Source organism: Xyrauchen texanus, chromosome 27 (genome assembly GCF_025860055.1).
Source record: "Xyrauchen texanus isolate HMW12.3.18 chromosome 27, RBS_HiC_50CHRs, whole genome shotgun sequence".
Taxonomy (NCBI): domain Eukaryota; kingdom Metazoa; phylum Chordata; class Actinopteri; order Cypriniformes; family Catostomidae; genus Xyrauchen; species Xyrauchen texanus.
Window position 1 is genome coordinate 5,326,949 of NC_068302.1, and position 27,384 is coordinate 5,354,332.

A 27,384-nucleotide genomic window follows, 5' to 3' on the forward strand; every position below is an offset into this window, starting at 1 on the left:
ATCCTCCGTGAGATGGCGGTCTAAGCCAGTGCTCCCGTCTAAGGCCTGCAGAACTACTTCCGCCTGTGTTGGCCGCGCTTATGCCGCCGCCGGCCAAGCCGCATCTGCTCTGCATTCCATGGCCGTTTTACAGATCCTCCAAGCGGACCTTCTTCGAGAGTGGGATGAGAAAGGCAGGCACCCAGAGGCTGTTTCAGATCTAAGGAGCGCGACGGATCTCGCCCTTCGCGCCACCAAAGCTGCAGCTCAAGCCCTAGGGAAGTGCATGGCCGCGCTGACTGTGACCGAGAGACACCTATGGCTAACGCTAGCCGACATTGGAGAAGCTAAACGCTCCACGTTCCTCAACGCGCCGCTCTCTCCGTCCGGTCTCTTCGGTTCCGCGGTGAGTGGCATTGTTGACCGTTTTTCGGAAGTCCAGAAAGCCACCCAAGCCATGAATCTCTTCCTGCCTCGTCGCGCTAGCTCCTCTGCAGGCCGCCCACGTGACCAGCCTCCTGCACGAGCCTCTTCACAGCGCCCAGCTCAGCAAAGCCAGACTTCTCAGCGTCGACAGGGCGGCCACCCTAGAACGCGCTCAGACAGCCGCCACAGACCGCCGCCCCCCCGCGGGCCTCGGCCTAAGATTGCGCTGAAACCTGAGCAACCGAAGTCCTCCTAGCTTTGTTGAGGAAACGACGGCTCAGTCCCGCCGTGGCCGGACCACCGTCAAAGCTTCGCCCCCTGTCAGTCCCCTTCTCTCAGGCTACTGCAGTGGTGGATTCAGCAGCCAACAAGCCGGTGATACTGCCTGCTTGCCTGCACTCAAATGCCGTTTTCACGGCGACCCAAAGAAATCTTGTGAAAAGCAAACATGCCTTATGTGTAGAAAATGTGCCCACAATCCAGTGTTCATCCCTACACACAAGCATTACACTTCCCGTGTTCCTATCAGAGCCCATTCACATAAAGCAGGCACAGCCAGCTCGAGTGTTAGAGTCAATAAACGCGCCGACGAATCCGTGCGCGCGCCCCTTCTCTGCCCGCTCTGTCACACGGCCAGCAAACACCTCTCTGTATGTAAGTCCCATGCCCGTGACTATGCTCACGCATCACTTCAGAGATGTGACTCTTTCCCCATTCACCTCCATCGGGAAGTCACTCACAGAACAGCCTGTCCCTGCTGTCTGCGAGCAGTCATGCATAAGCACAGTAAGCGCGCTCACACATTCTGTTCAGTTCGCTGTGTGCGGCAATCAGGGCGACTTGGCCATTCACCCTCTAGCGTCACGCTTCAAAGCATGGAAAGCTATCCCAGGGATATCCAAATGGGTGTTAAGCACAATAAAACAGGGCTATTTGCTACAGTTCGATCGCCGCCCTCCCCGCTTCAGAGCGCGGCTCGAAACTACTGTAAACACGGAAGCAGCCTGCATGCTTTGTTCAGAAATAGCAAACCTTCTGTGCAAAAGGGCCATAGAGAGAGTGCCACCTTCTCTGAGCGAGTCGGGGTTTTACAGCCATTATTTTCTTGTCCCCAAGAAAGACGGCGGCCTCAGACCAATATTAGATCTCAGGGTTTTGAACAAGGTGCTCGCAAAAAGACCGTTCAAAATGCTTACAATCAGGAAACTTGATTTACCCGCATGTGCGCCAGGGGGACTGGTTTATTTCTCTCGATATGAAAGATGCCTACTTTCAGATTCAGATAAATCCCCGTCACAGGCCATTCTTGAGATTCGCCTTCGACGGCCAGGTTTATCAATACACCGTCCTTCCGTTCGGCCTGTCTTTAGCACCCGTACTTTCACGAAGTGCATGGATGCGGCGCTCGCACCCCTGCGGAGTCAGGGCTTGCGAATTCTGAACTATTTGGACGATTGGCTGATTTTAGCACAGTCACATACGGAGCTTCTGTCTCACAGGACAGTTCTCCTCAGTCATCTGAACAGTTTGGGTCTTGCAGTCAATTGGACCAAGAGCTCACTACAGCCCAGTCAGGCAATTTCCTTCCTTGGAATAGAACTAGACTCCATGGCGATGACGGCTCACTTATCTACACAGCGCGCGTGCCGTGTTCAGCGACTAGCCGCGTCCTTTCAGATGAACAGCCTCACGCCTCTGAAAAAATTTCAGAGAATGCTAGGTTACATGGCCTCAGCCGCAGCAGTACTTCAGCTGGGTTTACTGTGCATGCTCCCGCTTCAGCATTGGCTAAACACCCGCGCGTCTCGCCGGGCTTGGGCCACGGGCCGCCAGCCGATCAGAGTGACTCAGACCTGTATCTCAGCTCTGCAGCCCTGGGCAGTGGCCGAATGGTATCAGCGGGGAGTGACGATGGGAGCAGTATGTCGCCGAAAAGTAATCTCGACAGACGCGTCCAACACGGGTTGGGGCGCGGTCTGCGAGGGCTCTCTGGTTTTTGGCCTATGGTCAGTTCAGGAAAAGCTCCTTCACATAAATTGTCTGGAAATGATAGCGGTCGAGTACGCGCTCCTGCGCTTCCTCCCGGTCATTCAGGGTCACCACGTCCTGGTCCGTTCGGACAACAGATCTGTGGTATCCTATCTAAACCGTCAGGGCGGTGTCAGATCCAGGAACCTCTTCCATCTGACAAAACGCATACTGAGTTGGTCCCAGTGCCACCTGCGCTCGCTGAGGGCGACGCATGTGCCAGGCCACCTGAACGATGGACCAGACAGACTGTCCAGAGACAATATTTCCCCAGGGGAATGGTCCCTGCACGCTCAAACAGTCCAGAAGTTATGGAGCATATTCGGCAGAGCAGAGATAGACCTCTTTGCGTCAGAAGAGAACTCTCACTGCCCAGTATTTTTCTCGAAAAGCGAGGACGCTCGCCCAGGACTGGCCCAACCGCCCGCTTTACGCCTTCCCTCCCATCTCGCTATTGCCACAGGTAATGCAGAGGATCAGGGAAATGCGTCACTCGGTGCTCCTCATGGCCCCGCGCTGGGAGAATCAGACATGGTTCCCGGAGCTTACGCAGCTGTCACTGACAGCCCCGTGGCCCATTCCAGTGAGAGCAGACCTCCTCTCTCAAGCTCGCGGCGCGATCTGGCATCCCCACCCAGAGCGCTGGGCGCTGCACGCGTGGGTGATCAACGACTACCCGTCGCTTTGCCAGAAGGAGTAATAAACACTATCATACACGCTAGAGCCCCTTCCACGAGAAGACTCTATGCGTCCAAATGGTCTGTGTTTTCAAAATGGTGCACCGACAGAGACCTGGACCCACGGACATGTGGGGTGTCGTCGCTGCTCCTGTTTTTACAAGAGCTGCTGGATAAGGGCAGATCCCCATCCACGCTCAAAGTGATGCGTGGCGGCCGTCGCGGCGTTCGCTGAACCCCTGCACGGCCAGTCACTGGGAAAAAACGAGCTGGTCATCCGCTTCCTCAGGGGAGCTAGAAGGATCAACCCTCCGCGCCCCCCATCGGTTCCTATCTGGGATCTTTCCGTAGTTCTCGAAGCTATGAAAGCCCCCCCTTTCGAACGCTTCAATCCGTGGATTTGAAATACCTTTCACTCAAAACCGTTTTTTTGTAACTGCTCTGTCATCAGTTAAACGTGTGGGAGACCTTCACGCGCTGTCTGTCAGCGCTGCGTGTGTTGAGTTTGGACCAAGTGACTCCAAGGTCATTTTAAAGCCTAGACACGGCTATGTCCCCAAGGTGATCGGTACTCCATTCAGAGCACAACTCATTTCCCTATCGGTGCTGCCAGCATCCGATAGCGAACGCGACGCCAATCTCCTTTGCCCAGTCAGAGCACTGAGATTGTATACTGTGCGCTCCGCCTCTTTCAGACGCTCTGAGCAGCTTTTCGTTTCGTTCGGAGGGCGCACCAAAGGTTTCGCCGCCTCGAAACAGACACTGTCTAGATGGATAGTGGACGCTATTGCTGCCGCGTACGCGTCAAAAGACCTGCCATGCCCGTTAGGCATTAGGGCTCACTCCACTAGAGGCATGGCCTCCTCGTGGGCATGGTCCAGCGGGATTTCCATTCACGACATATGTGTGGCAGCGGGCTGGGCTTCCCCTCCACCTTTGTCAGATTTTACAATCTGGAAGTGCCCGCCCTGCAGGCAAAACTACTAGAGGTTTAATACGCTACAGCTCCCTGGTGAGCTGCACTGACGGGACACATTCCACACAGACCGGCACCGCCGCTCTGTCTTTCCCTTCCCACTATGTGCTTATGTATTACACACACACTGGCCCGCACTCTTGCCGGCCAAATATTATTCCCCACTCACAAGGGCTCCCCGGGTCCCCCACCCCGGGGCTCATGCAGTGGATGCTTGGCGACGGCGTTGACAATGGTTCCGTAGCGTAGCTAGCTTACGCAATACGAGAGGACCTCTCGTAAGAGAACGAATCGGTTACCTAATGAAACCTCGGTTCTCTCTAGAAGAGGGAACAAGTATTGCGTAGCCGGCCGTGCTCGCGCCACGAGCGATTTTCGCTTCATTCAATGAAAACCAGGGTTCCAGCCTACGAACTTACGCTTATATGCACTCTAGCCACGCCCATTCTGGCAGGCTTTGATACAGTGACGGCGCGGGCGCCTGTCATTGGACGCAAGTTCACTCAAGTTTGTCTATAGGCTGCAGCAGTTGCCGCAGAGCAACCAATGAGCTCGCTAGCTAGCCCGCTCAAGGTATGCAGCTGCTGCACTGCGTTGACAATGGATACAAAATGAAGGATAATTTTTTGGCTTCAATATCTCAGAAAAGATGAATCTTTCCCGTAGCGTAAGCTAGCTTACGCAATACGAGAGAACCTCTTCTAGAGAGAACCGAGGTTACGTTAGGTAACCGATTCGTTTTCACACTTGGTTCGATTGCTTGGTCTGATCCTGAGTGATGTGTATCTTAACCCTAGATCCATATGTAAAAAACAGTCCAAGTGTCCGATTAATACTATTTTGAGAGACAATATAGAGCATGTTAACATTCATACTGAGAGAATTCTGATGCATTCAAACTCTGGCTTCTTTTCAGAGTGTGGAGCACCGCGTTTTGTCCCGGGACCCTTCCGCAGATCTGGAGAATAAGCAGCCTGACTCAGGCCTGTCCTCTCCCAATGCCACCCTGTCCATAGCGGCCCCCCTGGCAGCCCACTTTGACATCTGCTCGCCCTCCAGCTCACTGTCCAATTACGATTCGGCAAACTCCAGCCAGTCCAGCACTGGAGAGAAGAGGAGCAGCACACCTCCCTCACGAACACCTACAGGTCAGAGAAACTCACACGTTTACATAAATCTCGGTTTACCTGTGCAGATAAAGCTTTCTGACTTTAGTTTAAATCTGCTTATTATATCCTGTTAACAGAAGACACATAATGACAGTTATAAAAGGCCACATGCACACTGCAATGTTTTGGGAGTGACATCTGCATTTCCAATACATGAGTGAATGTTTGAAAATTATCATTCTGTGTGTGTTCTGAATACAGGAGTCGCTCCTGAAATAGAGCGCAGCCATCTTGGTTCCAGAAGTATTTTATCCCATAAATTTTTTTTTCCATAGGCATTTCATAAAATACTTCATAAAAGAGTTATAAGCCATGAACCAAGCCATTCCAGCGCAAAACATTACAAACTTTTATTTGAAAGAAAAAGTACAACTTTACAATAAGGTTGTATTTGTTAACTACATACATTAGTTAACATTAACAATAATCAATACTTTTCATATACTATATAGGGGAGCATTATGCCTCGGGTGTGCATTAATTTTTAATGGGCTGGAGTCACTTATTCTGCTTATACCACGGTTACCACACCTTAAGACATCATTAAGGGTTTTATATAAATACATTTTCTGGTTTTCCTCCATCAAAGGCTGTTACTTTCTTCTTCCACAAATTCAGCATCATGTTTTGATACAGCCCAAGCCATCTTTGCTAAAAATGTAACTTTGGAACTAGCAATGGATGATTGTGATGCTTGCGCTGCTTTATAGGAGCTTGAGGGTGCTTTCCAGTGAGGCTGATTAGGGTGAAATACAATTAAACACTTGCACATATTAAAAGTAATTTCGGATAATTTAGAAACTGTTGTATTGATCAAGTCGCAGGGTTTGTTTTTTGGTTTCGACTCGAGTGTGTGTTTGTGTGTGCATGTAACCGGTCCTGCACAACCTGCTTCGAGCAGGATTCGAACCGGCATCTCCTGACATTGGAGGCGGGTGCACTATGAGGAGGCTAAAGGCTACAGCCTCTAGTGTCAGTCGCTAGTGTGCCTCTTGAGGCCAGGGGAGTGAGGTTTACACATACCGCACAGCTATCATGTACCAGCTGGCTCCTGTTTCATGAGCATGTGTATGCATGTGTGTCAACATGTGTGTGTGTGTGTGTGTGTGTGTGTGTGTGTGTGTGTGTGTGAGCGTGTATTTATCACTTTGTGGGGACCAAATGTCCCCATAAGGATAGTAAAACCCGAAATTTTTGACCTTGTGGGGACATTTTGTCGGTCCCCATGAGGAAAACAGCTTATAAATCATACTAAATTATGTTTTTTGAAAATGTAAAAATGCAGAAAGTTTTCTGTGAGGGTTAGGTTTAGGGGTAGGGTTAGGTTTAGGGAATAGAATATAAAGTTTGTACAGTATAAAAACCATTATGTCTATGGAAAGTCCCCATAAAACATGGAAACACAACATGTGTGTGTGTGTGTGTGTGTGTGTGTGTGTGATTGAGGTGAGAGCGAAAGGGTGGTCGAACACATCAATCAGGCTTTGCATGAAAGAGTCAAACTTGCGCGAACCCCTGGTTGGTCCAGACCGCTGTTGCCCAGTCGAGCGCTCGGCCAGTAAGCACTGAGTTGACAAACAAGATCTTACTTTCATCGGTTGGGTACAGCGCCGGTTGTTGCGTAAGAAAAATCAAGCACTGCATGATGAAGCCCCCGCATTTTGAGGGCGTGCCGTCAAATTTCTCTGGAAGCGCCAGGCGTTGGCTGACGGACGCTGGGCTGGGCGGAGCCGCCTCGGCTGCGGGCGGTGCAGCAGCTGCGGGCACGGGAGCAGGTGCCGGTGGGGGTTGGTGCGCCGCCTGGAAGGTGCGCACGATCTGCTCTATGGCCGCTGTGAGCCGCCCGAGCTGGTGTTGTTGGGCGGCCAATTGGTTCGCTTGGGAAGAGAGTTCCTCCGACATGCGGGCAATTATCGCTGGATCGATAGAAGGCGAAGTCTTCTGTAATGCAGACTCAGGCTGGTTGGGATCCATATGCGTTTATTAGGCAGAGCAAACAACACAAGTGGTACAGGCAGGCTCGTAACTTGAACAGGCAGAGGGTCAGGGCAGGCAGCGAGATATCAATGTTGGTAAACAGGCAGAGATAAACTAGGCAGGCGGCAAACTACGAAGGTCGGGGGAAAACAGGCTGGGTAGGTACACAGAGTAATCAAGACTAGAAGTAAACACGCTCAGAAATGTGGCCGGGGCTAACAAGACTTCGCGAGGAAGGAATTCACAGGCACGGTTAAAATAGACAGAGGTAATGAGAAACAGCTGGGAACAATCAGGGCAGTTAGTACTCGGGCGAGTGCGATCTCCGGAGGCCAGGGAGAGAGACGCCCTCATCGGTGTTCGTGACAGATGTCAATTCAGAAAAATAAGAATAAAAGTACATTTGTGGCTCAATATTCTTTTTAATTTTTCAGTAGTTTCTTAGTCTGAGAGTCTCAGAATGTGTCATAGTCCTTATGATTCAAAGATTTTAAGTTTTCTTTACAATGATACCAAACACTTGACCCTCCTTTTTTTTTCTTTTTCGTTTTTTTAGCGAGTTATTAGCCTTTAATTTTGGGTATGCCACTGAAACAGGAAATCTAAAAAAAGCACACTCAGAGCATAGAGGGTTAAAGGTTTATAATTATTGTTAAAAATAAATTCTCCAATGGAGAAAATGAATGGGATTTTTACTTTCGAAACCCAAATGTTGGGCTCTATTGCAATGATTGATAAAATGTTGGCATGTTGCAGTTGTAAACAAAAGATGCCACTAGTTTAACCGGTTTAGGGTTTGCTTGGGTTTTGACCAAAGTACTAGCCGAAAGCCGAATGACCAAATGGCAATTTTTATAAACTACCGTCAAAAAGGCATCAAAACTTTTTTAAATGCACGTTAATGCAAGCTTTATAAACATTAGCAAACTGAATTTCAAATCTTTACAATACAGGCATTACATTTTAGTTAGCCTCCTTTATTTTAAGAAAAGCAACTTCTGTGAACAAATTTGGTTACTTGTAAAATTTGTATTTATGCAATACAAATGACAGATGTATGTCAATAACCTGTAATACGCTTCCCTCGTCTCGTTCCAAACTATTTTGCTCGTACTATTATTATTACGATCGTTCAATCTAATTACATATGGCCACCCAGTGATGGCTCCAAGTACATGACACAGACTCAATGATGGCTCAAATGACACAGAATGGAACTGAATGAGATCTTGTTACTCATGCCTGCATGCTTTGGAGAGATGCTTTGCATGCCCTTAGTGATTGTTGTATTTGCATGAGTAAATACAACATGTGCAATTAATGTGTTGTATTTGTTTGTTGAGGATACTAGGATAAATAATTTTTGTAATGCTATAACTTATGATTGCTTTGTCGTATCGACACAAACTTTTACTCAGTTGCAGTTGACATGATTGGGAACAAAACAAAAGCAGTTTTGGATCTACCTTATTTAAACCCAGAGATGTATAATGTCAAATCAGACAAATAAGAAAAAAAGTAAATTTTTGGCTCCAAGTTCTTTGTGATTTTTCTTAGGCTTAGAGTCTCATAATTTATCATAATATATAATTAAACATAATCATTTCAAAATTTGAAAAAAAGTTATAAGCTTTTAGTTTTGGGCATTCCACTGAAACAGGAAATATTTTAAAACGCTTTCAGATCTTTTTGGTCTGAAACACACTTCTGTTTGAAAGATGTGGTCAAAAAAAGTATGATGTTACACCCGTAATATGTTGTCAGAAAGACAAGCAAGATTTAATTATTGTTAAAAGGGAAATGTCACAGCATAACAGGGTTGAACAGCAACAATGTGCAGCAACAAAGACATATTCTACATTTTCTCTGAATATTTAACTGAATAAAAGCATGTTAAAGGTAGAATTTTGTAAATTCTTTATAAATCATTCAAAAGTAATTGTGATGAATGCAAATTGGTTGATATTACTATAAAACAATATTCATATATTCTTTTAAAGTTCTCTTGTTTTTCACAGTAAACAAACTAAAATCTATCAAATATCTTGACTAAGTTCAATGTTTTAATAATTATATCAGCAGTAGTTCATGTGGACATATAGCACACAAATGGCACTGCTTCATGATAAGGACCCATATACAGTAGTAAATTCCTCATTATATAATCTCATAAATACTCTTATATGATGTGTTCCTGTCTTTATCTCCTGCATTCCTGTGTGTTTTGAATACATCTCCTCCTCTAAAGTGGCACATGCCCTCTGCACATAAATTCTCTGCTTGCTTAAAGCAGCATGTTTGAAGCATTATCTTAACAATGGTGAGAAAGTTGAGCTCACTGAAGCAGAACATATTGACAACTGCTGTTACCATGGTGTTGCATGGGACACCTGCTGTGAAACGTCCTAGTAACGTCCTCTAGTGGACATATTCAGAATATTCATGGACAATATTTAAGCATCATATGCTTCTCTTAACACTTGAACATTAAAAGTTTTACTATTTGGACTTTCAGTCAAAAGTTTGGACACAATTGACTGAATTTATGTTTTTTACCTACCGAAAAATCTTTTTCTCTAAAGGCTAAACTGCTTAAAATTAGTTTGGTAGACAAATAGAAATTTTGCCTACGTAAATTTTATTTAACAATTATTTACAATAACATTTATTAATTTTCTTTATTTACTAAGCCTGAGCATGACCACAAATTTATATTGATATACTCAGTTACATTTATATATCCAGGATTTACATTTATTTATTCATTCAGATTCATAACTATATTCAGTTGCATTTATATATTCAGATTTATAAATATATTTTCTTAGTATTTATAACTATACGTATATTTATATTTATAACTATATTTTAAGAATGTATAACTAAAAATATTTAGATTTTCAAGTATATTCAGATTTTTTACCATTAAGATTTACATTAATATATTCAGAAGTTATAACTATGTATTTGAATTTAGAACTACATATTCAGGATTTATATAAATATATTCAAATGTACAATTATATATTGATATTTAAAACTATAAATTCAGTGACATTGATATATTCAGGATTTATAAGTACCTTGTACTAAATATATACATTCAGATTTGTAAATATATAAAAATGTATATCAGTATATTTAGAATGTATAACTATATGGAATATTTTAATGGGGACAATAGTTATAATGAAAAAAGTGTAGATGTGTCCAAAAATTTGACTAGAAGTGTATATTTTTAGCCTGACGTCATGGATGGGGAGGCACTATGAATGTATTTAAATATGGTTTTGCTCTGTCTAAACCAGTCCAGAACACACAGAGGACATATCCGTCAAAGAGGTTTGTAGCTCAACTGTTCTTTGCTTCTTTGTTCTAGTTGTTTGTGGTTGATGATGTGCGACTGAATCAATGAATGATAAATGCAATGTGTTTATTGTAGGAGCTGCGGATTCGGCCATCACAGACATGCAAACTTATATGGACATGTTGAATCCTGACACTCAGAATGCGACAGAACCTGCACACCTGCCGCCACCTCCGACGTTTCCCCACCCCCACCTCCATCGATCTCCTCCCACATTCCACCTCCCCAACCCACATTCCCCCCACCCACACCACCTGAGGAGGAGGCCTCTGCCGAGTACCTGAAGGTGAAGAGAAACCTTCGAAGAGTGGACAATGACATAGTAAAAAGAGAGGTACGTTTTTAATCTTTGTGTTTTTCTGCATTCTGGCTTTAGGGTCCCATATTTTAACAGCATAAAGTAGAATGGGGAAACCAGTGAACAAAACAATTAAAAGAATATATCTTCAGGAGACTGGGTCTTGCACTTGATAAAATTTAGAACCAACTCAAACTGTTTGCGTAAATCTCATGGTGCCCTTAGGAACATAGAATGGGTTAAACTGAAATGATATTTCAGAGTAACAAAAATGATTATACAATTATAGCTCAATCTGTGACATTAAATTTTGTCATCATGGGACACAAAGGGAGATGTTAGACAGCAGGGGAATTTCTAGGATTTCAATCTTAGGGTGGCTCAGCCACAAATGATAATATATGATTTAATGTATTCCACTGTTTTTTTATACTGTGTTTACATCATTCATGATAGTAAGCTAATATTCATTCAGAATATTGTCATTTTCTGATAAAAACACTTATAAAGTTTAAAAAATAACTGAAACTAATTTATTAACACATTGTAGAACATGAATCAATTATTTTGCAACCTCTATAGATTAACAATATTTAAACACCACAAAAACCTTTTATTTCAATAAATGTCACATTTAGCTTGGTCATTATTTAGTGGAGGGAATTAACTCCAGGTGATGTTAATCTGTATGTCATTAACTCGGGACTTGAGTCGGTTGAATTTGTTCAAAATAGAAAAACAGAGTAAATCTAAAATAGATTTGAATCTCAAGAGAACCTGGTGAAATAAAGTTATAAACGTAAAAAAAAAATATATATATATATATTTCCTTCCGAAACCGAAAACTCTGTACATTATTCCAAACTTTTGGCCGCCAAGTTTGGAATAATGTACAGAGTTTTCGGTTTCGGAAGGAAATTGGTACTTTAATTTACCAAAGTGGCATTCAACTGATCACAAAATATAGTCAGGGTATTACTGATGTAAATAACAGCACCATCACTATTTAAAAAAATAAATAAAAAATTTATAAAATCTAGACAGGCCCCATTTCCAGAATTTCGAATTTGGTTCTAAAAAATCACTTGCCATTATATCGATCACAGCTAAAAAGCTATTTGGTTTGTTAGATGAAGTTTAACATTTTCTTTGTGTTTGTTTTAGAGTTGCCATAGTATGCAATAGACTGGGATGTCTTAAGGTCAATATTAGGTAAAAAATGGCACAAAAAGAAACCGGTTTCTCTAGAAACTCGTCAGTCAATTACTGACTATATAATGCTTGAAATTTCCCAAAAAACTGAAGATTTCAAACAAATGTGTACACTATAGTCTTCAAAGACAAAAGACAATTGGCTCTAACAAGGACAGAAAGAGATTTGGAAGGCCAGATGTACAACTAAACAAGAGGATCAGTACATCAGAGTCTCTAGTTTGAGAAATAGATGCCTCACAGGTCCTCAGCTGACAGCTTCATTGAATTCTACCCGCTCAACGGCAGTTTCATGTACAACAGTAAAGAGAAGACTCGGGTGCAGGCCTTATGGGAAGAACGCCAAAGGAAAAGCCACTTTTAAAACAGAAAAACAAAAAGAAAAGTTTAGAGTGGGCAAAGAAACACAGACATTGGACAACAGATAATTGGAAAAGAGTGTTATGGATCTTGACCCCATTGAGCTTTTGTGGGATCAGCTAGACTGTAAGATGCATGAGAAGTGCCTGACAAGACAGCCACATCTATGGCAAGTGGTACAGGAAGTGTGAACAATCTGGAGTATCTGGACAAACTGACAGCTAGAATGCCAAGGATCTGCAAAGCTGTCATTGCTGCACTAAGACACTTCAGCAGAGTGTTTATAAATCATAAGCATTAACTTGCAAATGAAAACAATCTTTCGATCTTTCATATTGTGAACCTCTGTGCAAGCTATACAAAAAAAGCAAACAATATTAGCCTAAAAAGTATTACAAGTTCCCCGTCTGTCGCTCGCTCAACGTTGTGTCGGAGAAGCGACACTAGAGAGACCCCTAGTGTCGCTTCTCCGACACAACGTCTCGTTTCCTCCATCAGGGAACTGAGGTTACATCCGTAACCTAGATGTTTTAATTACATCCTTATGTCATTGTAATGTCATCACCCGTCACTTTTACTCTTAATTCATCCAGCCCCATTCTCTCCTTGTTAAATGAGATTACTAAACTAAACAAACAACATGCCTCATCTCCTTTAGTCGGTCAACATACGCTGATCCTCGCTCGTTCACGGATCTAATGGGGGAATGAGGCATATTCGTTCAGTGAGCCATACCAATAATATGTACAGCCTACATTCAATCCAGTGCTATTGACTTGCTCTGTAGTCAGTCTTTAGAGTTTGGAAAAAAACAAAGCAGTTTCGCGCTTCAAAGTGCTGTGCTTTGGCTGCCACTGTTTAAAAGATTTGGGTGCTGATTGCAGTCACAGATTTTGAGTGGGGCTGAGATTAATTTTAGGGGTGCTGAAGCCCTGCTAAATAGGGACTAGCAATGCCTATATTAGGCAGTACGGTTGTCTGAGCCACCATTCTCTTTCATTGCATTTCTATGCAAAGAAAGTGAACTGTGACTGAGGCTAACATTCTAACAACATGAGGGGTGAGTAAATTATCAAAAAAAAACTGAGTTACAAAGTTTATAAACCATATAATAAATGGCCTATTGACCGTGCATTGAACTTTGGGAAAAAACAATATTGGATAAAGGCTTAAAAAGTGTGGGAGTTTAGTTTCTTAGTTTTCACAAGCATCATAGTTCTAGATTGATGTTTATTTTAGGTTAATTTGATTGATTTAGCAGATGCTTTTCGTCAATAAATAGGTACATTACAATGTAAAGAATTCTAATGTCAGTCTATGTATTCATTCATTCATTCAAAGCTGCACTGAAAATAACTCTAGTGAGTCCTCATCTATGTTTCTGTTAAGTTGATCAAACAGTTATCACACCATGGGGATAATAGACTTGAATCAGTGTTTATTAATGGAATGTAGGGGGATCTTGCATCTACAAATGGTTTTATTGTCATCAGTTAATTTGTTTGTAATCTGTGACCAAAATGTAATATTTTGCTCTGCCTATGAAACAACTATCCTTTTTGGATAACTTCACCAATCGTCTTATTTTTCAGTCCCTCTAACCCCCTGTTAAAAAGTGATCACTTTTAACCATCCAGTCAATTCCCAATATATGAAATCAAGTCCTGCCCTCCATATTCACATTGAATGTACCATTTCACTCAGAAATAATCATCATACGGAGGTAAAATGGGTTGCAAATGCTGTTTCATGTTAAATGTAGATTCATGTCAAGGAAGACAGCTCACTAGGTTTTGGAATAGAGCCAAAAATTCAAGAATATTTTTCAATATTTCAGCCACTATTATTAAGTTATTGAGAAAAACGCTGAATGTCAACATGAAACACCGTTTGCAAATAATTTTGCAACCCAAAAATGTTGGCCAGGACTTCAATTGTATCACTTGGGAATTAATTGTATTTTGAGAAATTGCTATAGGTTAGCACCACTGAAAAGCCCACATGGTCAAATTGGAAAAGCAAAGTCATTTCAGAGGAAGAGCAAGCTATTACATGATGATTAAATATTACAAAGACTTAAAACAATTTTGGAATAACATGCACCAATGAATCGATCAAAATAAGACCTGGAGCATGCATTATGAAAGTAAATATGTTCAATTTTGAATTAATGTTGACTTAAAAGTACTAAACAGCATTAAGTCCCAACTCATGTCTTGATTTGAAAGATTGACAATTAAAACGTTTACTTAATTACAAACACCAGCATGCCAAGTTCGCTGCATCCCAACTGAGTCCTGAGTAGCTAAATATTCCATAGAGCTTTAGACATTCTGTGTAAGCCTGTTATAGCAAAGTGTTCCCTGTGGATTTTACACTGAAACATCTAATTAATACACACTTACCATCGTTCATCCTTTTTAATTGGCATGGAATACATATTTAGGTGTACGATAACGTCTCAGTGAGCTTTGACAGTAAAAGCAACACAATATGGTCTAATTAATCAACCATGAACTTAATCTTAGTGGTTTGTCATAAACAGCTCACACTGTGGCCATTAGAAAGCTGCATAATCCAACCAGCAATGCATGTTCTGTTGCCTGACAAACAAGATTCAAACCATGCATCAAAACCAGCCATGTGCACGTTAATCAGCACATTATGGCAAAATGTAGGGCAGGTGCACACACACACACACACACACACACACACACACACACACACACAATGATATGGACTCACACACTCATAGACAAAAACACAGTTACTTTTGTGCTCCGTTAATGAGGGCGTCCATTAGCAAAGCCGACTTCCACAAAGCTCTTTTGAAACGCTGTATGATGGACTTGACATTAATTTAACTAATTAAACTGTCAGTTTGCCAGCACATACCAACAAACAAATTCTCAGGCCATTAATGGAAATTAAACTGTGTAGTACTGATGGCATCGAGATCATTTTTGATGTAGCTCAGATTTTACCATCAGACCTTGTTTGGATGTTGACTGTAGTAGGCCTACATTATGGTGTCTATTACAGAGTTGATCAGTATTTCAGTAACTCGTTCAGTTCGTAAAGACTGGTTAGAAACACATCAGAACTTTTTCTAGTATGCAATCCATACATTTATACTGTGATCACATCATGTCAGAATGAATGCTATTAGGTGTTTCCGAGTACTAAGGCCACATCAAAATGAATCCTTTTGTCATTTTCCTTACATCATCATTTTCCAAAGTATGTGGTAATGGAGAGGGTTTTTTAAAATGCTCTGTTTATATTGGAAGAAAATGCATTTCTAGTGTGGATGAGTGGCGAAAACGTAGCAAGATTAATGCGTTTCAAACAAAAACATATAAGTGTGGCCTAAAACATTTTTAATAAAATAATTTTGTTATTTTCAAATAAGTTTAAAATGAAGTCATCTTAAGATTTCTGGCAATGGAAATGTTTTCCAAAAGTGAGTAGGTTTATTTTTATAATCTATTAGATAAACTATCTAATAAAATTTGGCCATACATTTATTAAATGAAGAAAATATGTGTTCATTCCAGATATTTTCTCTTTTAATGACTTGAAACTCTACATGGCCCAAGCTGATTCTTTGAACTTGTTATCTGTTGTCCAATCGGCTCAATCACGTGATGTGTTAAGCCAATCAACTAGCATGGTGTAAGTTGATAGGTCCTTTGACATGTAATCAGTTAGCCAATCAACTTGCATACTCTCTTTCTCTGTCTTCCATTTAACTTGCTCAGTTTTGTAGATATGGCTGCAAGAGTTTTTTTCTGAAACGCTCCTCCGTTACCGTCAACACTCCTTCGTTACCGTTAGATGCTGGAAACAGGACCCAAACAGGTGAGAAACAGTATTAGTCTGTTTATTGACGAGCTTAAAAGGCATGGAAGGAGCAAGAGAGCAATAATGCTAAACCAGCAGGAAGGTTGGCTGAGCGGAACACCCGATGGATGCTGCAGTGGGCTGAGAAGCGGTGATATCCAGGTGGAGTAATTGGAAGAATAGTTGGAGGCCACAGAGAGAAGAGGCTGGGGGCTGTGAGGCAGGCTTGGGAGCCCCCAGGAGAAGGCCGGCTGGAGCTCACAACTATCGCTGGAGCAGCTGGTGGTAGGGCTGATAGCCAGGAGGGAGAACCAGGAAGAGAGGGAGACTGGGAGTCATGCTGATGCAGGAGAGGAGGAATTGTCTAGGCACAAAAACAAAAAGTAGACTAACAGGCAGAAAACACACCGATAGGACTGAAAGAACACTCAGATGCTGCACTGCTCAGCTCTACAGCACAAAACAATCTGACACAAGACAGCAGACACAAGGGGATGAAATAGGTGTGAAGGTGATTGTGGAAGACAAACCTCTTGGTCTGTAGGGAAAGGAGGAATCAGGAACCAGATTAACCATCAACAAGACTTTAATTACAACATAAAATGCAGAACTGAAACACAGCGACACATTAACAAACGCACACACGCAGAGCGGCCACGAATGTCTCTATCTTTCACCTCTCTTGTCCCCGGCTCCTCCTTTAACTCTCTCCCGCTGATTGGGCAACTCAGCGCCGTGCGTGCATTCTCACGGCCCGGCCACACCCTCCTCCTCGTCACATACCCCCAACGTCGGATTTTAGGCTGGGGAAACCTGTGGACTGACTTACACCCCTCCCCCTTCCTGGAGGGGAGGAGTGGCCCATTCGGCAGTTCCACCACCAGCTGATCTTCCCTGCCTCCTGGGAACCTGGATAGGATGAGGGGAGGGCGAGAGAAAGAAAGTGGGAGAGCCAGAGAGAGAAAGAGAGGAGAGAGAGGAAGAGAGAGAGAGAGAGAGAAAAAAAAAAACTCCGGTTCCCGACCATGCAGCCATTCGTTCATCAGCCAGCTGTCCAGCGATCCTCTGTGATGCAAGGTGATGGCACTGTATTTCGCCACCTGGTGGACAGCAGCAGCCCCTCTGCCTCCTGGCAGATGGCAGCAAGCTCCTCTGTCTCTTGGCGAACCGCTCTAGTACCATCGAACCATTCCTCTCCCATGGCGTCGCGATCCTCCGTCAGTGGTGGAGGGCTCTCTGATGCCGCATCTTCCTCTTGTTTCGGATTTCGGCACCTGTTTGGCAGACAAGCCTCTTGTTCGGCAGGGAAAGGAGGAAGCAGGAACCAGATTAACCATCAACGAGACTTTAATTACAACATAAAACACATAACTGAAACACAACGACACATTGACAAACACACATACAGAGCAGCCGCGTACGTCTCTTTCTCATCCTCAGCTCCTCCTTTATCTCTTTCCCACTGATTGGGCAACTCAGCGCCAGGTGTGCAGCCTCACGGCCCGGCCATGCCCTCCTCCTTGTCACAGTGATTAACTGAGATAGGGAACAGGTGCTGCTAATAGGGATAATGAGTCTCCGCCCCTACGGGAAAGCGGTGAGCACATGGCGCCTAAAAACAAACACAAATGACACATCAGGAAACAGAAACACAAAGACAATAGAGCAGACCAACTGGCATCCTGACACCTCCTTCCCAGGGCACTTGATTAGATGTACTACATCGGGATTGTATTTATGTCTAATTGTGAAGCAGCATGTCCTACATGCTCGATGCAGCATATCTTATGTATGTCTAATTGTGCAGCAGCAGAATGTCCACATGCTAACACAGTATGTCTGTGTATGTTCTAACAGTAGCAAGTCTTTGTACTTGCTTGGCAGCAGCAGCGGCAACATAGCATATCTAGTCCGCCAAGACAAAATCCCATCAGTATCTTATGCTAAATCATTCAAAGAGTTGTCATGACTGAAATATTCTGAAGAGGAAAAAACCGGTTTAGTTCTTTGTGTAGTACTTTGTATTCTATTAATAGGTCAAAGAGCTACATAGTCCAGCATGCATACCTGCTGGTTTCATTTTTGGATAGAAAAAGCACAAATCACAGCAATATCAGTGTAAAAAGTTTAATTATAGCAATCAAACTAAAGCTAAAATGAATTATCAGGACAAATGAAGACATGGCTCGTAAAATCAAGTCTGTCACGTTTTTAGCAGGATGTGGTCATGCAACATTATTCATAAATATATATATCTTTTCAAAATGTATTTATATATCCTGAAGTCACGTTTTCATTGGCTTGCTTCACACACACTTGTTTATGAGGAATTTAGTTTTATTTTGAGGCATTTAGGCAGTTCAGTTGATGCAGTGGCATCCATTACTACTTTATCACTCGAAGCGTAATAAAATATTTAACTTGAATCTTCCATGACCTTTGAACCCTAGGGCAAATGCACACATCACTTTCCATTTGAAAATTATATTTCAGTTTGTGGTAATGTGGTAATGGAGAGCATTTTCAGAACGCTCTGTTTTCGGTTCAGGAAAATGGCATTCTAGTGTAGATGAGAGGTGAAAATTTAGCAAAATTAATGTGTGGTGCAGGTGATGCAGTGGCACCCATTACTACTTTATCACTCCAAGCATACTGGAATCTTCAACTCAACCCTTTCCATAACCTATGACCCTCAGCCTGGCCCCTGTCTCTCCACTCACAAGGTCTCTCTTTCACCGATCTTGTGAACAGAACGTCTAGGTTACGTATGTAACCTCCGTTCCCCGATGGAGGGAACGAGACGTTGTGTCAGAGAAGCGACACTAGGGGTCTCTCTTGAGCGCCGATATTCACCTCTGGACTATGAAAAAAGGCCAATGAGAGTTGGCAACCAGTATTTGCATGTCCCGCCCCCGGACATACGGGTATTTAAGCGGCGCAAATACGGGAGTTCATTCAGGATTTTTCTGAGGAGCCGGAAATGGTCCGGCCACAACAGTGGCTCGGCTCAGCGACGTGGCAGGGGAGACACAACGTCTCGTTCCCTCCATCGGGGAGCGAAGGTTACATACGTAACCTAGACGTTCCCCTTCTGTCGCTCTCTCCACGTTGTGTCAGAGAAGCGACACTAGGGGTCCACTTATAAAAGCGCCACGCGCTGAGCCGTGTATGTGAAATGCTGATACAGGAGCGAGCAGGTATTCTTACGTGCAGGACGACCAACTGTATCAGGCTGCACGTACCCTTCCCCAATGCCCCATTTAAGCCATCAAGATTCCTTATTGTTACCCCGGAAGGGGGAACAAGGTGCTGGCTGCCAACCTGGGAACGGGCCAAGCCTGGCCGGGCCTCTTTTCTCTCTATGTCTCTCGCATAGAGCAACATAGGCCGGGGCCCTTACACGCATTGAGGGAAGGGGGTCTTAGCCCTTATTCGGGGCGGAGAAGACCCTGCGGAGGCCACGCCTACCCGAGTGGGGAGGCAAGTTTAAGTGGCAAAACCATCAGAGGCCTGACTTAGGGCCTATGTGGAAAAGTCGGTGCGGTGGTGGATCCAGCCTATAGAGGGGGGAACATACAGCACGGCAACCGAGGCAGCTGTGACTGCCTAAGGGAAGCACGGGAGTCCGCTCGCCAGAAGGGACAGAACCGTGGCATTACACACAGGGGGAGTCCGAAGGAGGCCTTACCTGTGGAGCACCTACACCAGTGCAGGGTAGCTTGCGGTACCCGCAGTGGCTTGGGTTGGCGAGTTCCTCTGCTGAACTGCGACCCACGAGGGCTAGGGAGGAATCAACCAGTTTCCCAAACCTGAGATCTCCTGGGAATGAAGGCGCACTGTTTCCCCTGGTTAGGGGGAAGGGCGCTAGGTGCAAGCGATTCACCCGGTCAGATCGTGAGTGTGCCACCGAGTTCTACGGGCTCGGTACCTGAGAGAACACGGGACGACACTGACCCAACTCACGAACACGCGAAAGTGTTAGGTGTTGCCCAGCCCGCTGCCATGGGCACTGGCTCCCTAGCCAGTGCCCATGAGGACGCAACACTCCTGGTGGAGTGGGCTCAGACCCGCAAAAGGGGGGGGCACGGCCTGGGTGTGATAAGCCAGGGAAATGGCGTCGACAACCCAGTGGGCGAGTCTCTGCTTGGAGACAGCATTCCCTTTCTGCTGTCCCCCAAAGCAGACGAAGAGCTGCTCAGAGCGTCTAGTGCTCTGTGTGCGGTTCAGGTAGATACGTAAGGCACGTACTGGACACAGCAGTGAAAGGGCTGGATCTGCCTCCTCCCGGGGCAGCGCTTGCAGGTTCACTACCTGATCCCTGAAGGGTGTGGTAGGAACCTTGGGCACATAGCCCGGTCGCGGTCTTAGGATCACGAAAGTGTCTACCGGACCGAACTCCAGGCAAGCGTCGCCAACAGAGAACGCATGCAGGTCCCCGACCCTCTTGATGGAAGCGAGCGCGATCAGCAGGGCGGTCTTGAGAGAGAGGGCCCTGAGTCCAACTGAGTCAAGCGGCTCAAAGGGGGGTCTCTGGAGTCCCGTAAGGACGACCGAGAGATCCCAGGAGGGGAACAGGTTAGGCCGGGAGGGAGCTATCCTCCGGGCACCTTGTAGGAACCTGATGATTAAGTCTTGCTTACCAAGAGACTTTCTGTCTACCGTGTCATGGTGGGCCGCGATAGCGGCGACATACACCTTGAGGGTGGAGGGGGACAGCCTCCTCTCCAGCCTCTCCTGAAGAAACACGAGCACTGACCTAACTGCGCACTTCTGTGGGTCTTCGGCTCGGGAAGAACACCAGTCCGCGAACAGACGGCACTTTAGGGCGTAAAGATGCCTGGTAGAGGGGGCTCTGGCTTGGCTGATTGTATCTACGACGGTAGATGGTAGACCGGCTAGATCTTCCGCATCCCGTCCAGGGGCCAGACGTGGAGGTTCCAGAGGTCTGGTGCGGGTGCCAGAGCGTGCCCTGTCCCTGAGAAAGAAGGTCCATCCTCAGGGGAATTCGCCAGGGAAGGGCTGTCGTGAGGAGCGTGAGGTCCGAAAACCAAGTCCGGGTAGGCCAATAGGGGGCTACCAGAATGACTTGCTCCTCGTCCTCCCTGACCTTGCATAGCACCTGTGCAAGAAGGCTCACTGGGGGAAATGCGTACTTGCGCAGCCCCGCGGGCCAGCTGTGTGCCAGCGCATCTGCCCCGAGGGGAGCCTCTGTCCGGGCATACCAGAGCGGGCAGTGGGAGGTTTCTTGGGAGGCAAACAGGTCTACCTGAGCCTTGCCGAACCGGTCCCAAATCAGCTGGACCGACTGGGGGTGGAGCCTCCACTCCCCGCCAGGCAAGCTTTGTCTTGACAGCTGTGACATGTGGGGGGAGCGTACTCCGCCTTGGCGGTTTATGTAGGCTACGACCGTGGTGCTGTCTGTCCTGACTAGGACGTGTTTGTTCCGAAGTTAACGGGAGAAACTTCTGCAGGGCAGAAAAACAGCCAGCAGCTCTAGGCAGTTGATGTGCCAGCGCAGCGTGCCTCGGTTCCACCGGCCTGCGGCTGCGCGCCCGTTGCACACGGCGCCCAACCCAATTTGGAAGCGCCGGTTGTGACCAGAACGCCGGGACACCTGCTGCAAGGGTACACCTGCCCTTAGAAAGCAGAGGTCTGTCCAGGGTTTGAAGGTTTAGCGGCAGGCAGAAGTAACTTTTACGCTAGCGTGCCGCGGCGCCATGCTCGCCTCGGGACTCGAGTCCGAGCCAGTGCTGAAGTGGTCTCATATGCATCAACCCCAGCGCGCTGCCACCGCGGAGGATACCATATGCCCCAGGAGCTGTTGGAAACGCTTTAGCGGGACCACGGCGCCTGGCTTGAAGGAAGCGAGGCATTTCAGCACTGACTGAGCACGCTCGTTGGAGAGACGTGCTGTCATTGAGACTGAGTCTAACTCCAGACCAAGAAAAGAGATGCTCTGGACCGGGAGAGCTTGCTCTTTTCCCGGTTGACCTGAAGCCCCAAACGGCTGAGGTGCCTGAGCACCTGGTCTCTGTGTGCGCATAGTAACTCTCGAGAGTGAGCCAGTATGAGCCAGTCGTCGAGGTAATTGAGTATGCGTATGCCGGCTACTCGGAGCGGGCAAGAGCTGCCTCTGCGACTTTCGTGAAGACGCGAGGGACAGAGACAGGTCGAAGGGGAGGACTTTGTACTGATACGCCTGGCCGTCGAACGCGAACCGTAGGAAGGGTCGATGTCGAGGGCAAATTGAGACGTGGAAGTACGCCGCCCTTCAGGTCTACCGCTGCGAACCAATCTAGATGCCTGATGCCAGATAGAATTTGTTTCTGGGTGAGCATTTTGAACGGGAGTTTGGACAAGGTCCGATTGAAAACTCGCGAGGTCCAAGATCGGTCAGTAAGTCGCCGCCTTTCTTGGGTACAACAAAGTAAGGGCTGTAGACACCCTTCTTCGTTTCGGTTGGAGGGACAGGCTCTATCGCGTCCTTTAATAGAAGAGAGGCGATTTCTTCGCGCAGGGAATGGGCATGTTGACCGTGTATTGCGGAAAAATGTACGCCCACGAAGGGGGGCGGAGACCTGGCAAACTGAATTGCGTAACCGAGTCGAATGATCCGGTGCAGCCAGCGTGACAGGTTGGGCAGTGAAAGCCACGCCTCTAAGCTCCGTGCTAGGGGCACCGAGGGGACGAAGTTTTTGACGCGTACCGGCGGGCTTCGCGAGCGGTGCGGAACAGGTAACGCGGCGCCGGAGGCAACGTGGCGTCCCGAGGCTCCGGTGCTGAGAATAAACTCAAAGCACTTACCTTGCTCACGCGCACCGCAGGGGCGGGTTCGTGACTGAGGAGGAGGTCTGATGCTGGCGTCCTCTGGACTCGCTCTGAACCGGCCGGCCGGGAACAGTCGTGAGGCTGAAGGCGGGGACACCGCTCCATGGAGCCGGGACTGTTGAGGCCTGAAAGCAGAGTGCCGTGAGAACGGCATTTGCGGGCCAGGTGACCCCAGAGACAACAAGGAAATAGCTCTATAGAGTGTAACGAATTTAACAAAAATTCTCCTCCCAGCCCTCCACCGGGAACGGAGTGGTCTTACCAGCCCGAGCTAACGCCTCGGTCTCTGGGTCTGTCATCTCAGGAGCTCTGTGAGCCTTCTGGGTCCTCAAGGGGCTCCGTGAGATGATGGGCATCCAACTTCTGCGGGGGGCTCAACGCTGGGGCTGAGAGCTGGGCCCACTCACTTGTTAGTTGAGGCGGAGCACCACTTTCTTTCTTTCTTGAAAGCCGCAGGAGGACGCCCTCGGCGAGCAGACAGGGCATGGCCCCTGGCGGCAGGTTTGCGGCAGGGCAGGATGCATTTTTTGCTTGAAAATAGCCTTCGTCTGTTTCTTCACCACTGGGGACTGCTGGGTGAAGTCGTCAAGTGGTGTCGCCGAATGGACGGAGCTGGGAGACGGGGCGCTTGAGAAAGCGTGCTTTGTCTGCCTCCCGCACTGCCTGTCCATCGCTGCGCTTCTGGACCACGGAGTGGCCATCGCCTGTTCGAGTGCAGTTCCTGCAGCACGCCAAGAACAGGACTACCCAAGTGCAGCTTTTGAAGTGCCCTGGCCCGGTGGACTTGCAGGAGGGGGCCATGGCGTGCAGGGGGGAGCGGTCTGGGACCGTTCTACCACCGAGGGTAGTGAGAGCGGAGGAGCGAGGAAGCTGGGCTTGCTCAGCTCGTCATGCACGTCCGGAAGGAATCCAGGGGGCGTGGCTGTGAGCGGCGCACATGCCCGCGGAACCAATTAAGCCCGGGAAGCATAGAGGACCTTCTTGTGTCAGGCTCAGACTGGGCGGAGACCGAAGGTGGCGCCCAGGCGAAGTTATCCGCGATCCGACGCCGCTGTTACGCTCTCCGATGCAGCGGTGATGTCATCATCCAATGCTGGGGAGCTCGAGGGACCGGACGGTAGGCCGTTAGCGGACCGCGACTAATCCCGAAGCTCGAGGGAAGCAGGCAAGCGTGCCGGGAGGCGGAGGTTTTCGGGGATTTACCCGCTAAAGCGTCCCGTTATTCTCCCCAGATCGTTCTCCATCGCCCGCGCCGCCTGCCTCAATACCGTGGGAAGGAGGCGAGGCGCGGGGGGCGGCTGAGATGGCTCTCTCTCACTACAAGAGACAGCAGAGATCGCAACGCTGCCATAACCCATTGGAGAGAATGCTCATCCCGAGCTCGGACAGAAACAAGCCAGCGTGCCGGGGAGGCGGAGGGTTTCGAGGGGGTTCACCCGGCGAAACGGAGCCCGTCATTGTCCCCAGATCGTTTTCATCGCCGCGGCGCCTGCCTCAATCCCTACGACCGCAATGCTGTCATGGCTATGTTCTCGCACTGAAAACATAGACCATTCATAAAAACGCTGCCTGCGTGTGATCGCAACCCAGGAATGCAAGGCAGTTTTTATGACCGTCAGAGGTGGGGAGACATCAACCACATCCAGAAACTACACAGGGGCGGAAATATCGTCTTTAAAAAGACGCGTCCTGAGAAGGACGCTCAACGCCGCTGTGTTTTGCTCTTTAGAGCGAAATTACTCTTTAGAATAACTCTTTCGAGTTGTCTGCGCTGTCGGAGCACCCAGGGGCAAGAATGCACAGCCGTGCACGAAGGAGAAAGCCGCTGTTATGCGCCGTCAGATCCAACAGCATGCAGAGCGTCAGAGGATTAACCAGGAACTTGGTGTGTAACTCGCAGCAGAGTTCATGCACGACCATCGGCTCCGAAGAAATTTTCTGAATGAACTCCCGTATTTGTGCCGCTTAAATACCCGTATGTCCGGGGGCGGGACATGCAAATACTGGTTGCCAACTCTCATTGGCCTTTTTTCATAGTCCAGAGGTGAATATTGGCGCTCAAGAGAGACCCCTAGAGCGACAGAAGGGGAACCTATGTTGAGTCACTAGTAGAAATTTGTCTGTCAATCTTTATCCCAGGGATTTAGCCTATAACTTTAGACAATTGTACATTTCGTCTCATTGTCTCTATTTTTTTTTGGAGAATATCATTAAGTAATGAGTAATGTGCAGACATGGTCACAAGTCCCTGAGGTAGAATCCAAGTCATGTGCATAGAGTCCAAGTCAAGTCTGAAGTCTTTGAGGTGGAGTCCAAGTCTCAAGTTTCTCAAGGCCAAGTCTAGGTCAAGTCTTTGATCACAAGTCCAAGTCAAACCTTATCTTTTTTTTATTTATTATTATTATTATTATTGCAATAGTTCTTTATCTGCAACTAGTTAGTTTATTTAACACTGTATAAGGCATAACTCGGCAGACTTCAGCAGCTGTGTATAAAAAATTGGCAGGCTTCTAAATGACCTTTAAGAGCCATCAGAATCCTACTTCAACCAGTCTGTTTGGCAGTGAACAGAACCAACGCATAAGCGGTAACAGTACAGGCCAGGAAGGTGCAGCTGTCACCTCATGACTACAGGGCAAATAATGTCAGGTTAATGAAGAATACATTTAAAACATGATTGCATTGTTGATAATTAAATAAATAACTTTGTATTAAAAAGAGCGATTTTTTTCACCATCAGCCAGTTGCATAAGAGTTGCATTTGCTCGCTTTCTCACTGATATATGCAGCATGAGCAGGGAGAGAGAGAGAGAGAGAGAGAGAGAGAGAGAGAGAGAGTGCACTCTCATGCAAATGACTGACGGTGAAAAAATGGCACCCTCGGGAGAAGCCAAAGATACAATGACGGTTAAAAGAAAAAATTTATGTGCATGGTTTAAGTTGTGGTCTTTCTTGTTTGGTTTTGTTTGTTTTTTGTGTGTGTTTTTGTTTTTTTATTATTTTTGAAATAATATGGAATTATCCGTCAGTATTTTTAAAAATCTGTAAATTATGGAAATATTTTCATACATAACTTCATATTCTCTCACGAACCCCCTGGAATTCGAACCTCCGTCTGGGAAATCCTGCTCTAACGTGAACTCCTAACACTTAAAGGAATATTCCAGGTTCAATACAAGTTAAACAACAGCAATTATGGCACAGTGTTGATTACCACAAAAATTTATTTAGACTCATTCGTCCTTTCTTTTAAAAAAAAAACATAAAAAGTAATGTTTACAGTAATGCATTTACAATGGAATACTATAGGGCAAGAGCACAGGGATACACATTGTTTTAAAAGTAAAGACACAAATTATGTGAAATTAGTGTGATAAAATCACTTACTAATTTTGCCTGTGCAAAGTTACAAACAGTCTTTCAACTCCTGCCATGACCATGTAAAGGCAATACACTTACTTTTGCACAATATGTGGCTACAAACCCTAACCCCATACAGCCTCAGACATGACCTAAAAATTCTCAACAAATCTCAACCAGAATCTTTTAATGGTAAACTTGAAACAAAGCTGGACTATATGGAGTGGCAGAGAATGGGTAGAGTTTCTCCTCATTTAAATACATACTCTTAGAACGCATGAAGAATGAATTCTGAAAACGGTCATCTCAGAGTACATGCAGCCTGCTTTTCCTTTTATGGTCAAAGACTTTTTGCAAAACTGCTAGCGGCAGGTGCATCTGTGATGCTGTTGGGTGGGGATGAATGCGAGGCGGGATTTAGAGCTGTCAATCACAAATTCACTTAACAGATTACATGTTATAACTGGATAACTGGAATTAATTCATAAAACATGATGGTTAAGTTCTGTTACATTGCTCACTGTATGCTACCAGGCAACCTGTGTGAAGGAGAAATTCCAAGTTCCAGAAGAGATCTCGATATCTCAAACTCTGCTCAGAAATGTCAAGAAACAAACATTTTCAATCAAAGGTCAGAGATTTCAGTATAAAATCAAATATTTTCACTGTATGCCAACAATATTCTCATTTGTTTTTATTTGTATTTTCCCAAAAGTATTTTTTAAGAGAGACAACTGAGACAAAGTTGATATTTAAATGAAGAAAAAACACCATTAATTCTCCAGAGCTATGAAGGAGCAACCTCTGAGGAACAAAACTTCCCTTTGGGACATTTAATCACATCATGCATCAAGTACCTGGGATTGGTTTTATAATAGAGAATT

The 27,384-nt window shown here is 45.9% G+C and overlaps 1 protein-coding gene across 1 annotated transcript in view; it reads left to right on the plus strand.

Moving 5' to 3' along the window:
- Nucleotides 1-27,384, plus strand: part of LOC127620526 (espin-like) — a 169,127-nt gene that overhangs the window by 67,537 nt on the left and 74,206 nt on the right. The window contains 3 exon segments of the mRNA XM_052093657.1: nucleotides 5,003-5,234; nucleotides 10,675-10,779; nucleotides 10,782-10,933. Coding sequence (XP_051949617.1) covers nucleotides 5,003-5,234; nucleotides 10,675-10,779; nucleotides 10,782-10,933 — 489 coding nt within the window.